Genomic DNA, 15,551 nt, shown 5'->3' with positions numbered 1-15,551 from the left:
GTCTGTAAATAGTCGGGTCTGGACCAGACAGTCCAGTGATCAACAGCATGAGCATCGATCTGCGCAATTGGGAACCGATGACATGTGTCAACCAAGTCAGCGAGGCTGACCACCCGATCCAGTTAGCCGCCTCTTACGACAAGCATAGTCGCCTCTTGTGGCAAGCATTGGTTGCTGAAGATCTATTCTACCCCGGATCTTCACGGGTGAAAGTCCACGAACATAGGTTCTGGATGTAATAAGGAAAAACAGAACAATCACAAGTTTGTACAATATTTACCATCGTACAGATTCATCATTTTGCATTTTTGTCTACAGTTGAAACTTGAAACTTTTGTTGAAAATTCAGAAATGTGATCAACCTCATTGTGTGAACATATAGAACATGTTTCATAAAAATATACGATCAGTATCCAGTTATAACGTAAATATTTTCCATCCGACCTGATAAATGTTCAAACTTTCAAAATATAATCCGATTGAATCAATGCTTCTCAAACAGTTTGTATCCATTTGTTACACTTTTATTCTGGTTCTAATGGTGTTATTCGTAACATACTCAGGAGTCTATTGAAATGCTTCTGTTTCTGTCCAACACTTCATTACTAACACTCAGGATAGTTTGAAGGATTTTGAGAAGAGAGTTGTTGGATTTCTATAGAAAAATGTCAAGTGTAATAAGTTTTCTTCAAAGACACCTGATGCTATCACAACGAGTCCTAATTATCCCTTAATGATGAAATAAGTGTTTTTGTAATAGTCATAATCGAAGGAGAAATTAAGGCAAATGATTATACATCTGATCCAACTAAACGCTTAACGACCAACAGAAAAGTATAATCATATTGTATCTTCGTGTTAGTACATGGTGAAATTAATATTTGTAACTCGTATACAAGTCTACTTACAGTAAGGTTAGTCTCTTTCCTTTGAGGATGTCTGGTTGTCATTTTATCCAACAGTATTTACCATGATTCTTAAGGATAGTTCTGACAATAACACAGGGACCCAAACAATAATGACGTATACGAAAAAAGCACAAGCCTAAAAGATGTAGCCCAAAACAACTGTCCAATGCTAACCGAAGACAGCATATTTTCAGTACTCCGAAGGTTCAAGGGTAATTTCCTGTAATAAATAGTTTTTATTCAATTTTGATTGAGATTAATATAACGTTATAACGATCTCATTGAATACCATCGTTACTGGACTAAATGACTCTTGTGTCAATACCAGATGGCTTTAATTGCGAGTTCTAATCATAAAGCCGTACTTGAATCTGAAATATTGTTGCCTCTTCATGTTTAGAGCAGATTGCAGTGGTATGTAAACAGCGAGCTACCGATCTTTATAGCTGAACTGTAACCCTGATAGGGGAAATGCATGATGTTGCCAAATCGGAAAACAACGAGAGATTAGATCTTGTTCATGTACATAAATCAAGGTACGTTGGGGTCTCAGATTTTCATGTTTATGCTTATGAACGGATATGAAACAGAATCCCTGTGAGTTCCTGAGTTGGCAACAACATTTTCAGCATAGTGTAAACTAGTGTATATCTTTTTATCCGTTTGAAAAACTAACGCTGAAAAGATTGAATTTCATGTTGATGAATTTTGAAACATATTTGTAGATGTAGAGAAATATTTTTAACCAAGGATGGAATTATGTGACCAAGATCAGAGTATGAACGTAACAGGTTTTGTTTTTATTTTATTCTTATGTTTTGAATGAGCCATGTCTGAAACGATTCAAAATCGATCGAAACATAAAAGCTTATCTTGATTCCATTACATTGATAACTCAGTGGCATAACGATAGAGAACCACTCACTTGACGGTTCTTTTAGATTGATTTGTCATCAACAAGCCTCAAAGAGGCAGAGTTCTAAACGTTAACATAAGCCGCATGACCAGGCCCCCTTTCCACAAACCGATCTTAGTGCAACGGCTCCCATACTGTATCAACGACTCAAGACTAACACAACACTAAGGCCGCTCTGTGGAACGAAGCTCCGGACAACAACCGCGTTGGACACTTTTGATCTTGTTATTTGTCTCGAGGTATCAGCTTGATAGGTATTTGCATTGCATAATGATGTTGGCCATGGTCCTCGGCATTGTGGGGCTTGCACTGTTGGTTGGTTTCTGAGCCACGTTTATTTCCTGGAGACGGTTTATCTAGGGCACTTTGGAGAAACAGTGCTTGTAGATATGTTTGGGAATGACGGTTTGAGCCTGTTTTTGAGCACGGAAAAGAACGTTACCTGAAACGAAAGAAATCATATAAATATACACGAAATGTCATCATGCATTTGTAGTTTGGTAAAAATCAACCATCTAAGTGCTGAAGTCCTGTTGTTCTGGTTTTGTTAATCCAATCAACCATTCCCACTCAGAAGGATACAGAAACTGACTGGGTTTGGTTTTACGCCGCTTTTAGCAATATTCCAGCAATATCACGGCGGGGGACACCAGAAATGGGCTTCACACATTGTACCCATGATACAGAAAGAGATCAGCAAGGTAAGAAGTACAGTTGGTTCTAGTGGGAATTAGGGCGGTGACGTAGGATAGTGGTTAAAGCGTTCGCTCTGATTCGATTCCCACATGGGTACAATGTGGGTACACCCTAAGCTTAACTTAATAAGGATTTGGGGACGGTAGGGTAGCCTGATGGTTAAAGCGTCCGATCGTCACGCGGAAGACTCGGGCTCGATTCCCACATGGGTACAATGTGGGTACACCCTAAGCTTAACTTAATAAGGATGTGGGGGCGGTAGGGTAGCCTGATGGTTAAAGCGTCCGATCGTCACGCGGAAGACTCGGGCTCGATTCCCCACTTGGGTACAATGTGGGTACACCCTAAGCTTAACTTAATAAGGATGTGGGGGCGGTAGGGTAGCCTGATGGTTAAAGCGTCCGATCGTCACGCGGAAGACTCGGGCTCGATTCCCCACTTGGGTACAATGTGGGTACACCCTAAGCTTAACTTAATAAGGATGTGGGGGCGGTAGGGTAGCCTGATGGTTAATACGCGGAAGACTCGGGCTCGTGGGTACAATCGGGGTACACCCTAAGTCTGATGGTTAAAGCGTCCGCTCGTCACGCTGAAGACTCGGGTTCGATTCCCCACTTGGGTACAATGTGTGAAGCCCATTTCTGGTGTTCCCCGCCGTGATATTGCTGGAATATTGCTAAAACCGGCGTAAAACCAAACTCACTCACTCACTCCAGTGGGAATTCCTACATGTAGGCTGAATGTTCTATCCCCAGGTGTAGCTTTCATATTGACATTTGCTTATACCAATGACTTACATTACATTACGCAGTGAATAAATACGAAAGACATTCTCATCAGTACAATGCATCACCATACAAGACAATGCCAGATACGCAATGTATAAAGTAATCAATAAATGTTACAATTTACGGATTTTCTAACGCAAGATATTACTTGTATGATAAAATGATCTCTTCAGACGCGATATTGCTGATCCCCTATGAAGTACAGGCATGACTATAAGCCAGGGCCTATATTTTCGAAGCTCTCTTAGTGCTAAGATAGTCGTAAGTTAATGTTAATGTATGGCACTTACGACTATCTTAGCTCTAAGAGAGCTTCGAAAATCTAGGCTCAGGTCCTAAAGTACTCAAACACTCAGGGATGGAATTTTGAAATAGCTGTTATAGTAAAAACAACAGAATTTAATCACAATTAATGTCGTTATGAGCTTGAGAAATGTAATTTCTAAGATATCACATTGCGTTTTTGTTAAATTTTGAACACAGATGAATACAATAAACCGTAGGTGGTATTGCATACAGATTCAGCCCCATAACAAAAATGTTGACTCTGACATTCAATTGATTATCTTCTTGAAAGTAGCCAAGCAAAAATACCATTTTCATTTCTTGGTGTAAGTCAGCTGTTGGAATGCTCATACGTCGATGAGTGAGATATTATTTGAAGGTGCTAACGTCAAACTTCCCAGGGGCGGATACAGCTTTTTGAGAAAGTGGGGTGCACACTATTGAGAAAAGGAGGTGCGCACACTTCATTTTCACCCGAGTTTCAATGGTCATTTAATAAACTTTCAGGGGGCCAAAAAATTCTTCCTGTGTATTACAACAAGTTGAACCAGGCAAACCAGAGGCTAATGTTATGACCATCGATATGCGCCATTCTGGCAGGCATGTCACTATTACCAAGACAACGGGTCTCATGGCAACCATGGGGTATTTAAGTCTACTGACTGTGTATGAATGAATGATGAATTGAATATTTCAATGCTGCCTTAGGTTTGAACAATAATATTGTCATAGGTTTGAACAATAATATTGTCATAGCTCGTCTCTTTTCATGTTGGAGAAAAGCCCATGTCTGAGACCTTTATCATGTTGGTGGAACCAACGGCGGGTACATACTGGTGTTGACATGCCAAGGGCAATATGACGGCACTCATTAAGGTCCGGGTTAGAATATTGATCTTCAGTAACCCATGCTTGTCGTAAGAGGCGACTAACGGGATCGGGTGGTCAGACTCGCTGATTTGGTTGACACATGTCATCGTATCCCAATTGCGTAGATCGATCGATGATTATGCTATTGATCTTATTGACGTCATCGTATCCAAATTGCGTGGATCGATGGTGTTGATCACTCAAATGTCTGGTCCATGCCCAAATATTTACAGACCGCCGTTATATACATGTATCTGGAATATTGCTGAGTGCGGCGTAAAAATAAACTCAATCAATCAATATGAGGGCAATTACTGGATTCGAACAACCACCCAAATTATATTGACTTATACCATCTGTCTATTTGTGCCTCAACATTATAGCAGGTCGTGATTGCCCTTTAACAAACACCTGGTGTCATCACCGATTTTCAGTGATCCATTTATATATGTTTCACAGCTAAGTTTCCCATTCATAAAACAGAATTTGTTTCTGGGTATAGACAAGACTGGGTATTCTTTTACACTGACGTTCTATTTTGTAAACTGTTAGAAATTCGAACGCATCTGAAGCAAACTGAGACCGTTTCATCGGGAACTGAAATCAAGATGGCGTGGAACCGAACAAGAACAAAAGCATAATGTCCTGTGGGTTGGTGTGCATCCTCTCGAAGAATAAATCTAAATGTCAAGTTGTTTAAGATTGTTTGGACATTAAGTTTGGCAGGGCGCAGGAAGCAGAACTAAAATAATGAAACACTTACAGAGTTGCGATTTTCGGCTTTTTAAGTTGCTGTGTGTGTTACTTCGTTTGCTGAAGGCGTGTTCACACGCCATGACACAGTCCCGGTACTCTCGAATCATTCGAACCAGATTGTCTCTAAGGGGAGATAACCGCTGATTGTTCCCAGATGCAGATATCAAGAACTGGATAAATTCGTTAAAGTTTAATGCTGAAACAAACACAAATTCAATCTGTTAGTGCAATAAAATCAAATAAACTCTGATCCCCAGCAGGGATTTATGAGTAGTTGGTGAATATGACGAACTGATTTGAGAGGCAGTCTGAGACTTTTATTGACTCCAGCTAGTTATACCATCCTCGGTCACCAAGGGTATAATGTTGCCATTCTTTTATGATACGTAACTGTAGGTCATGACCTACAGTGCTTGGTTCGTCATACAGGAGCTTGACGTCATGTGGTGGTGGTGACGTCACTTCCGAACGAAGCTTTAGCGACGCATGAGTCCAGTGCAATTATCATAACAGGATGGCGATATAATATACTGGAAACTCAGAAATGGGTAATTTAAAAGTTAAAGGTCTCTACGATATCTGTGACAGTTCTAATGTTATTAATCCGTGAAAATCCGGGTTAGAATTGATCATCATCACCCCATTCTGGTCGTTAGAGGGTATCGTGTTGGTCAGACTCACTGACATGCTTGATTCATGTCATCGTATCCCAACTGCGTGGATCGATGTTCATGCTGTTGATTACTGGATTGTCTAGTCCAGACTCGATTATTTACAGACCGCTGCCATATATCTGGAATTGCTGAGTGCGGCGTTAAACAACATCGCTGACGTTAAATATATTGACACATTTGCGTTTTACTCACTTTGCCTCCTGAATGAGTTGGACCAAATTCCTTTAATTCTGTGTAGGTTTGGGTTAGCCTTTTCGCATCTCTCATCACAAAAACCTGAAGTTGGGACGGCCAGCAGCAGAAGGAGCATGCATGTCGTTATGAGAAGAAACACTTGTTGCACACCATGCACGTGCTTTGTAGGCATCCCCTGCAACAACAGATGCATAATTAACAATGAGAATCCATTATGTGTAAGTGAGTGAGTGTAGTTTTACGCCACTTCAGCAATATTCCAGCAATATCACGGCTAGGACACCAGAAATGGGCTTCACACATTGTACCCATGTGGGGAATCGAACCCGGGTCTTCAGCGTGACGCGGACCCTTTAACCATCAGGCTACCCTACCTCACCTACATCCTTAAGGTGTAGAGCACTGTACGGTGTCCGAAAGGGAACAATGTAACAAATGCAGTTACGTCATTTTCGAGATCTATTGTGACGTCATTGCACATGATGTCACAATGATGTGTGGCTTGCGTCAAAAATGATGCAGGAAAACATCCTGACGTAGGATGATTCATATGTTAAAGTTATGTCGTTGCAGAATGTCGGTTAGTATCTTAATCATTCTTAATCAAACGTTACTGGATATCGAGGACATTGATTTTACTGATGCAGTAAAAACTCTAACAACTCCCCTGGCTATGAAATGAAACTCACTGGCTAAAGTGGAAGCGTTGGTGACAAATTACAGGTTTCAGGGAGGGGGAAATTGCCTATAATTGATATCTGAGATATTTCATATCCTGTAGCATGAATTTCAATGTAAAATCTGAGGGCTGTATTTGATATGCAGTTCTGATATTAAATATTTTAGTTGTCAATGCTTCAGGTGCATATATTCCGCATGTGAAATATTCCTTTATGAAACGTATTTTGAATGATATTGAGGAATGGTTTCTTACTAGCACGTGTTATCTCATTTCACCGCTCGTTGTAATACTGACAATTTTGGTTGTCATTTCTGACTAACATTCCAATGGAAAACGTGAGGGGTCGTTTAAGAGTAAATGAGTGAGTGAGTTCAGTTTTACGCCGCACTATTCCAGCTATATGGCAGCCGGCTTTAAATAATCGAGTCTGGACCAGACAATCAACAGCATGAGCATCGATCTACGCAAATGGGAACCGACGGCATGTGTCAACCAAGTCAGCGAGCCTGACCACCCGATCCTGTTAGTCGCCTCTTACGACAAGCGTGGGTTATCTTCACGGGTCGAGAGTGAATAGTGCTTACGAGACCACACCCGATTTAATGAACCCAGATACAACGTCCTCACGGAAAATATCCCAGAAAGTATGCCAGTATGATTTTGTCAACCACGCACCGCCGTGTAACGTAACACAGTTAACGAGATGTTTCACTAGGAGTCATGGCACGAAACTACATGATAGTAGCACAAGCCAAAGGCGCGTTAAAGAGGAGATTAAGAGCTTGTACGAGTTACCCGCCCTTGCAGGAAGACGTCTCTACCAACTGACGTCTCGATGGGGGAAATATGAGCATAATCAAGCCAAACAGTAGCAATCTGTCTTGTTCTTTTAAGCAAATCAAGCACCCACACAACCTATCCGAGCAAATATGCTATTTTGATTTGCTACATTAGCCTTGAACATTGGAATAAGCACCTACCATGACCCAGTTCGTGGATGAAACCGGTAGTTCTGACGAGCCAGTTTTGTTATGACAGAATGCAACAGAAATTTAAGACGGTGACAGTTGGCCTCGTCGGCGAAGAAACCTAGAATTAGTGTCACTGAAGCGACGGACTCTAACGAACATTCTTCAGCACATTTACCCTAGGCGAGTCAAAATATGTGCAATAGCAATGGTGCGAATAATGCGGATATTCTCGGTGCAACGAACCAGATGACTAATTTAAACGTTACTCTAATAATAAACTCTTCCGGAAGTCCCTATTAAAGGAAATAAATTGTTATATTTTTGGAGTGAAACATTTCTCAGTGTTTCTTTTGCTGACGGTTATAAATCACTTGAAAGCCCAGGGGCAAAACAAGAGAAGCTGGTCATTTTCAGACAATTAATTCTTGAAATATTAGATAGTAATACAGAAGTATTGATGTGGTTCAAAACTTCATTGACATTTAGTCTGCTATTATGTGTTTGATACCTCCCACCATCCCCATATTTATTTGTTTCACATCTCTAACCTCAAAAAGTAAGAGAACGTTCGGGCGAATACAAACAATAAAATTCAATAATTATAAAATAATCACTAACTGTGTGCTTTACTATATGCATTTCTGAAATAGGCACTCGGCTTTAAGTTAATGATTCATGTAGATCAAGTTGCTTTGCTGTGGAAACATGTTTTGATAAATATAGATGAAGAAAGATCAGGTTAACCTGGTTAATGTATAAGTGTGGAAATGTGAAACGTGTCAGGGCTTACATTTCCCCAACGGCGGTGAAAACTGATACAAGAAAAGTATCTATTTTTTTCACGTCGGTATAGATATTAATAGTGGGAGTTGGGAAACACAGAAAAGACAAGCAAACAGCCTTAGAATAGTACTTAGCATACCAGAACGTCAGCGTCTGGGTTCAATTATGTGCGGTTCAGAGCTCTTGTCCTGTTGGTGAAACCTATATGGAAGGAGTGATGGCCGGCAGGACTTTACCTCCATAAAAACTGGTTGGTCGGTTGTCGCCTACAAAGTACCAGCTTACGAAAACTTAAATTTGAAAACTTTAAAATTCAAATGTCATCACTTATAAACAGGTTAGATGTGCCCGATGTTTCACCAGACTGTTTTCTTCCTTTGCCAACATCATGTCCAGCAAAGTATTAATGAGCCTTCTTGTGGGGTGAGGCAAAGCGCAGGCGATGTGTAATCTAAGTAAATCAACGTGGACTTGTAGACAGTATTGCACGACTGAATGAAACCATTGGACTATTGAAGCTAACCTGAATATACACCTGATGCCGCATCTGGTATTATCGTAAATTGTTAACGTTGGTTAAATACCCCACTACAAGATAAATCGTTGCACAAGCTATATTTGTGTGGAGCCTTACAAACTGGAATATTGTTTCATGCCGCTGATTGTAAGAAGCCTTTCGGAAAGACGAAATGCATCGGTTACACAAACGTGCCTACAGGGGCATCCGCAGAAAGCTAAAGTGATTAAAATGACAAAAATCCTCACCAATTTTGGAAGGCTATCATGACGATAACTGCAATGATCAACACTTACATGTCTATGACACGTCAATACTTCAGAATGATTTGGTTTTCTTCTTGTTTTTATGTTTGGTGGGTTTTTTTGTTTGTTAATACAAAAACAAATAACATTGGGTATGAAATTATGAAGTGAATAACACCCTCCTTTAAATACTCCCTACTGCGACCAGGATCTTCACCAGAGGTGGCTCCACGAAGTCCTCAAGTCCAAACCTCGACACTCATCTCCTTCCTGGTCCGTTTCAACCTATTTTATCATATGATTCCGAAATCTGGGGTAACCAGGGTTGTAGCTGCATTAATACTATAAACAGTACAGAGTCCATTCTGGGCACTTCAATAAAACATGTTTCCACTTTCTGTCCTTTTCAGTAATACTTGACATCGTCTCTCAGTATTATTGGTCTAATTAAACCGGATAGTACCTACGAAACATATACCTCTGTTAATACTTAACATCACCTCTCGGTAACATACTTATGTAAATATTTGATACCACCTCTGAATGATACACTTCTCTAATATTTGATTCCACCTTTGAATAATATGCTTCTCTGAATATTTGATACCACATTCGAATTTCTCTATTTGATATCACCTTATACTTCAATCAATTGATATACTTCAATCTGTAAATATTTGATGATTGCCAACTCTCGGTAATGTACTTTTGTGAATATTTGATGTCAACTCTTGGTAAAATACTTCTGTCATACAAAATATCACCTCACGGTAGTATACTTCTGTTTACAAATTTTCACCTATTAATCCTTAATATCATTCATTTGCCTCTTGATAATATATTTATGCAGTTACCTGAGATCATATCTCGGTTATATACTTCTATTATAATTAATACTTAACATCATTGCCTCTCGATAATATACTTCTGTGCATACTGTAACCACTTCTCGAGATATATTTCATTAATATTCACGCATTCCAGTATTTTCCTTTACATATAAGCACCTTAAAGGTATACTAATTACGATAAGAGTGACAAGACAAGAGTGTATATCTGAAATCATAAGAAATGTCTGCTAAAAGCAGAATCGATTGAGCGATCCCGACAGTCATTGCATGTCATCTCAAGCAGTGATGACACCAGGTGTTCGTCTATTACTAACCTACTAACATAAAAATGAGGTGTCAATTAAAACAGGAATTTGATTCAACATACTTTTTCTCACGGATGCATAAAATATTTAAATAAATTCCTCCTCGCATACCTTTGGACTACACTATGGAATATATTCCTTCTGATGTTGTCTATGTTATTGACATGAATTGCTCTCATCTAACAACTTTACTCCGCACAAAACTGTTTTTTCTACAACGAAACACTGTTACACATCTACGCAAGAACATCCTAACAATATAACTTTTGACTTCCAAGGACATTTTTCCTCACATGATTGGCATAGCGGTAGGTCCCTTCAAATACTCCTTGCTGTCACTACTTGTATGAGTGGTGGGTGCTACCTGTGGAACAAGACATGCTTACCTTTTTCGCAAACACTGCATGTCATCACAGATTTTCACTGTTTTTGTCAGTGATACATTCAAGTTTCGTCATCAATTTGACGTTAACACTCAATGGAATTTGACTGATCATGAAATGACGTTGATGGTACTTATTTACCACTTGTTACTGTTGTGTAATGTATTGTTAAACGATTTTGGTATTGCATTACATTATAGTTAAGATCCAGTAGAAGTTCATAACCTAATATTTTAATAATAGTTAGTTGTCTTGAACGTATTACTATCAGACATAAGAAGTGGGGCTGAAGTTACTATTTTAAAGGCTTTAGGAATCAAGTGTCATCTGGAAGCTTTAACAGCTTAGACTAATCTATTACTGTGTGGCGATATCAAGGAGGACTTGAGACCATTATAAAGGCAAGTGCAGGGTTCTCTCGTCTTACATTACATCGAGATCATTGGTTGTATGAGAAGAACGATTTCATCCTGATCATCCAGCGTTGTCCCGGTTTAGAAGCTTGACCAGTGCAATGTTAACTTATCGCTGGCTACAGTGGTGTCCCCACTATGTCATTTTATACCGCCACTGAATCTTCTATGTCTTGATGTCATTGTACCAACGTAGCAGTGATTACTATTGATTAGTAAACCTGGTTGGTTTTAAAATATAGTCGTTAAGTGCATATCATTTCTTGTTGGCTTCACATTGAATTCCCCTGAGAAAGATTTCTGGGTAAACGTAAAGTTTATATTTGGATATTGACAAGCAACACTTCATCCAACATACCGGCTCTCATACTCCTTGTCAATCCGTGTGTGTGTGTGTGTGTGTGTGTTTCTAATACTCCTTTACGGCACTGAAGTATATATTATCTACAAAACGTACTGTTACACATTTAACTGCAGTGTTGAAATTGCTATTAATGATTGCAACCTCTCTGGGATAAAAGAAAAATATTCAGTTCTTCGTCTTAATTCTTCCCTTGTATATCTGTCACAATGGTGATAAACTATTGGGGTAAAATTGAATTCACTTCACGTACCTGTTGTATTTCCTTCATTTTACTGTTAAACAGATAACTATCAATCAGTCATATGATACATTCATTGCATCATGATTAATGGGAAACGTTATTGTGAACGTGTTGACTTAAGTGGTACAGCATGTTTCTGTAGAAGATAGATGGCATTTTATCAGTATTGTGTACAAATCTTGACATGCAAATCTCAGGTAACACGCTGCATGTTTTTATGACCACAAACATCAGTCATATATTTATTTTGGCCCTGATAGCAAGCCAAACACTTATTGAAAAGGCCCTTGTGGGACCACCTGTCACTTAGGACAACAAGTGTCTAATTGTTTGCACTTTGGTTAACTTTCGTTACTCATTGCTTGTTAGGCCACAGGCAAATTGTAGCGCAAATAGGGTTGCGCAACAAAGAGAAAATGACCAGTCTTCCCATATGCAAAGACTGGTCATTTTGTCTTTGTTGCGCAACCCTATTTGCTACAATTTGACTGTGGTTAGGCCGACAGTGTAAATTCTGGGATTGCATTATCATATGTGTAGAAATCAGAAAGATGAAACGTTAAAACATCTTTAAAAGTCCTACTCATATTCATGGGTTTCACCAAAGTGGCAAACGCCTTAGACCCTAAAGGCCCAATTCCTTCTTCAATCTGAGACGCCGTAATGTTATTAAAATACTGCTCACTCCTTGTATAGCAAAGGTGGACCACACATTGCATCCAATATCAGACATTGTACTGTGAAAGATATTGCCTATGGCAAAAAGAGTCCGTTTGCTCTAGAATTTTAATCAGAACTCACAAAGAGGTCGTTTTACCAGCATTCATGGACAATCATGTATCTGTGCCTGACAGTCTTAACTCATTTCATGTGATTTAAATACTATACAAAGCAGCATTAAACCTAGAGGCTACTTGCGTAATTGAGTGAGTGAGTTCAGTTTTACGCCGCTTTCAGCAATATTCCAGCAATATCATGACGCGAGACACCAGAAATGGACTTCACACATTGTGCCTATGTGGGGAATCGAACCAGGATCTTTGGCGTGACGAGCGAATGCTTAAACCACTAGGCTACCCCACCGCCCCTACTATACATAAAGAGAATTAACCTTTTAAAAGAAAACAGATTCAATGGATGAATTCAGACTAAAATCAAAATGCAAAAACTATCTGCAATGATTAAATATATCAAGTTTATTTGCAAACGTATAGGAAAGATTTCTACATGACCCCAGGACTTTATTGAAAACAGACCTATCCCTGAACTACGGCTAATTTAGAAATGTGAATAAAACGTTTTATGTATTTATTCTGTAATGACATAACTTCTCTTTGAGCCCGATTCTGGTTAGGAAATAGATGCCTCCATCTAAATTATATTGATAGGGCAAAAGTGACACCCTGTCTGATTGCTATACTACATGCTCATTTCAACGAAGATCTATATTTCTGAAAGAAAGTACCCTGTGGGAGCGTTATATCGTGTATCAAATGATTACCTGTACAGGTTTGTTATGGTTTAACATTAGAAACTTTTCCTTTATACAATGCACACTACTCATAGACAATATGATCATCATATGATCATCCAGGTTTGGTATCGTTTAAAGTGTTCAGCATCAACGCCAGAGTATAACCAGCCTTGGTCATCTGTTGAAACTGGGTTCGCCTGAATACCTGAAGTCACGTCAATTCGTGGTTTGAGAACTGTGCGAGAAGACATCACTGACGATTACATACTGTTTGAACTAAGCCTCCAGGAGTAAACGTAACATTTCATCATCCTCATAATGAACAATGCAATGGGTAGTCGATTTCCGCTGGCTTTGAATCAAATTGCTAGCCTTTAATAGTCGTGAGCTCATTGGTGCGACCGTGTCTCTTGGTACTTGGTTCTGCTTAGCATTGAACCACCGGGGCCTTGCGGAAGAATTTGGATCCACTGTGTCAACCTTTCCAGCTTTTCATTTTGAATCGAATGAGCATTAGTACCCAATCATGCGACAAACTCTCATCTTTGACTCTTTGTCAGATAATAGAATAATTAGTTACATACATTTGCCTTTAAACTGGCAATTTAACCGCATAGCTGGTTCACTGTTGTCACTGAAATACCTTTAAAGTAGTTAAACGCTACTCAATAAATATGAATACACAATGGAATTTAGAAAGTGGTCAAATGTAACACATGGTATATTTTCGGATTACGCTTATTGCTTCGCAATACCTAAATACGGATGTGTTTAGAACCAAATCTAGTATTTCCTTCAATTAAGTGCCTCCGGATTGTGACGTAGTTGACCTAAGACGTGGAATACTGATGTAAGAAAGGTACCATTGACACCAAGAGATCGTGCCTTCTCACAGATCACGACAGGTCTCACAGAGGCATCGATAGCTTTAATGAAAACTGTTGGAGATCTGATATTGGGATAGTATGAGAAAAGTAAATTAATATGTTCTATTAATTATGTCTCCGGATCTATTTGATCATGATTTGCGTGTTGTTCATGTTTCGATTTCTTTTAAATTCCGTTTTACTTTAGGATTGCACAACATTCAAAACTCCGTTTTCATCTTTTTTTTTTGAAGAAGTTAGACAGTTAATTTGCCAACCTTGTACCACTTTCAGATGCTAATACCTAGCATAATTAGAATAAGAAGCTCTGGGGCATACAAAAGAAGACAAAAAGGTTCAATGCAATCAAATAACAAAGTAGTAGAACTATGTAGAAGCTTAAAGTGAACCACAGAACATTAGATTGTAGGTAGGTTTAATACGGCAACGGTAATTGCTTGGTAATTGTAGCTTATTGTGTTTTGAGCCGGAAATTAAACTAACAGTAACACAATAAAACCGTACCCATTCGATCTGTTCTTTTGAAAGCTTGACATTAAAACTAATTGAATTATCAATAGTGTTATTTTTAATCAGCGAAGGAGTGAGGTTATATTTAGATAATCTCCTCCTACATCAATTTCATGTGACTCTAGGTACGTCCAAAGAAAGAAATTTACGATGACCATTAGACAGATAAAATGAACATACCTTATAACATCCCTTTTAAGGTCATTTCGTGTATTACACACAATATGTATAAATTTGACAAAATACTGTCGATTTGATGCAGTGCTGATACAACATTATTTCAATTCGGGAAAACTAAATCCCTATTGCCAGTGCCTATTGCCAATGAACACCTGTGGAATAACCACTCGGCAATTAATATTGCTGTCAATAACTGGTCTAGACAGTGAGGATGAAACATGAGAAGGAGCATACGAGTGACAATTTCTTTCGTATTTCTCATGAGTTGTATGGCTGAACAAAATCAAGAAGTGTTTAAGTGATAGATATGTAAAATGAGTACCAACCGTGAATCCACGAAGCGACGAAGAAGGCACAATTGGTGTAATAAAGTTGTTCATTGAGACCAAAGGCACTGCGAGAGTTGATCTATAACCATTGGGCGACATGGCTTTACTCAGTCAAACCGTCTAGGACTAACTTGAGTCTCCTACTGACAAATGGACCTGTACGATAGCGTCGCTTGGCGGTGATCTATTCCCTTCCCACACTATCGTGCTTGTCTGTGCATGTATTTACTCGATAGCAGATTATCCCAAGGAATACTTTTCCAGGATTTTCAGCTCCGTCATTAATCACAACTTCAGGGATCTTGAAGCACAATGTCAGTTACGGTCT

At 39.1% G+C, this 15,551-nt stretch overlaps 1 protein-coding gene across 1 annotated transcript in view; it reads right to left on the bottom strand.

Moving 5' to 3' along the window:
* Window positions 1-261: 261 nt before the first annotated feature.
* The window catches only part of LOC124273834, a 79,751-nt gene continuing 64,461 nt past the window's right edge, over window positions 262-15,551 (bottom strand). The window contains exons 2-4 of the mRNA XM_046709146.1: window positions 6,086-6,263; window positions 5,227-5,415; window positions 262-2,266 (exon numbers count right to left, since the gene is read on the bottom strand). Of these exons, the coding sequence (XP_046565102.1) occupies window positions 2,181-2,266; window positions 5,227-5,415; window positions 6,086-6,260 (450 nt within the window). The 5' untranslated portion in view covers window positions 6,261-6,263 and the 3' untranslated portion in view covers window positions 262-2,180. The remainder of the gene's footprint in view (window positions 2,267-5,226; window positions 5,416-6,085; window positions 6,264-15,551) is intronic.

This window comes from Haliotis rubra, unplaced genomic scaffold (assembly GCF_003918875.1).
Source record: "Haliotis rubra isolate DU_JTF1 unplaced genomic scaffold, ASM391887v1 Scf185, whole genome shotgun sequence".
Taxonomy (NCBI): domain Eukaryota; kingdom Metazoa; phylum Mollusca; class Gastropoda; order Lepetellida; family Haliotidae; genus Haliotis; species Haliotis rubra.
The sequence above is the reverse complement of the archived record's forward strand: the minus strand, read 5'-3'. Positions and strand labels throughout refer to the sequence as shown.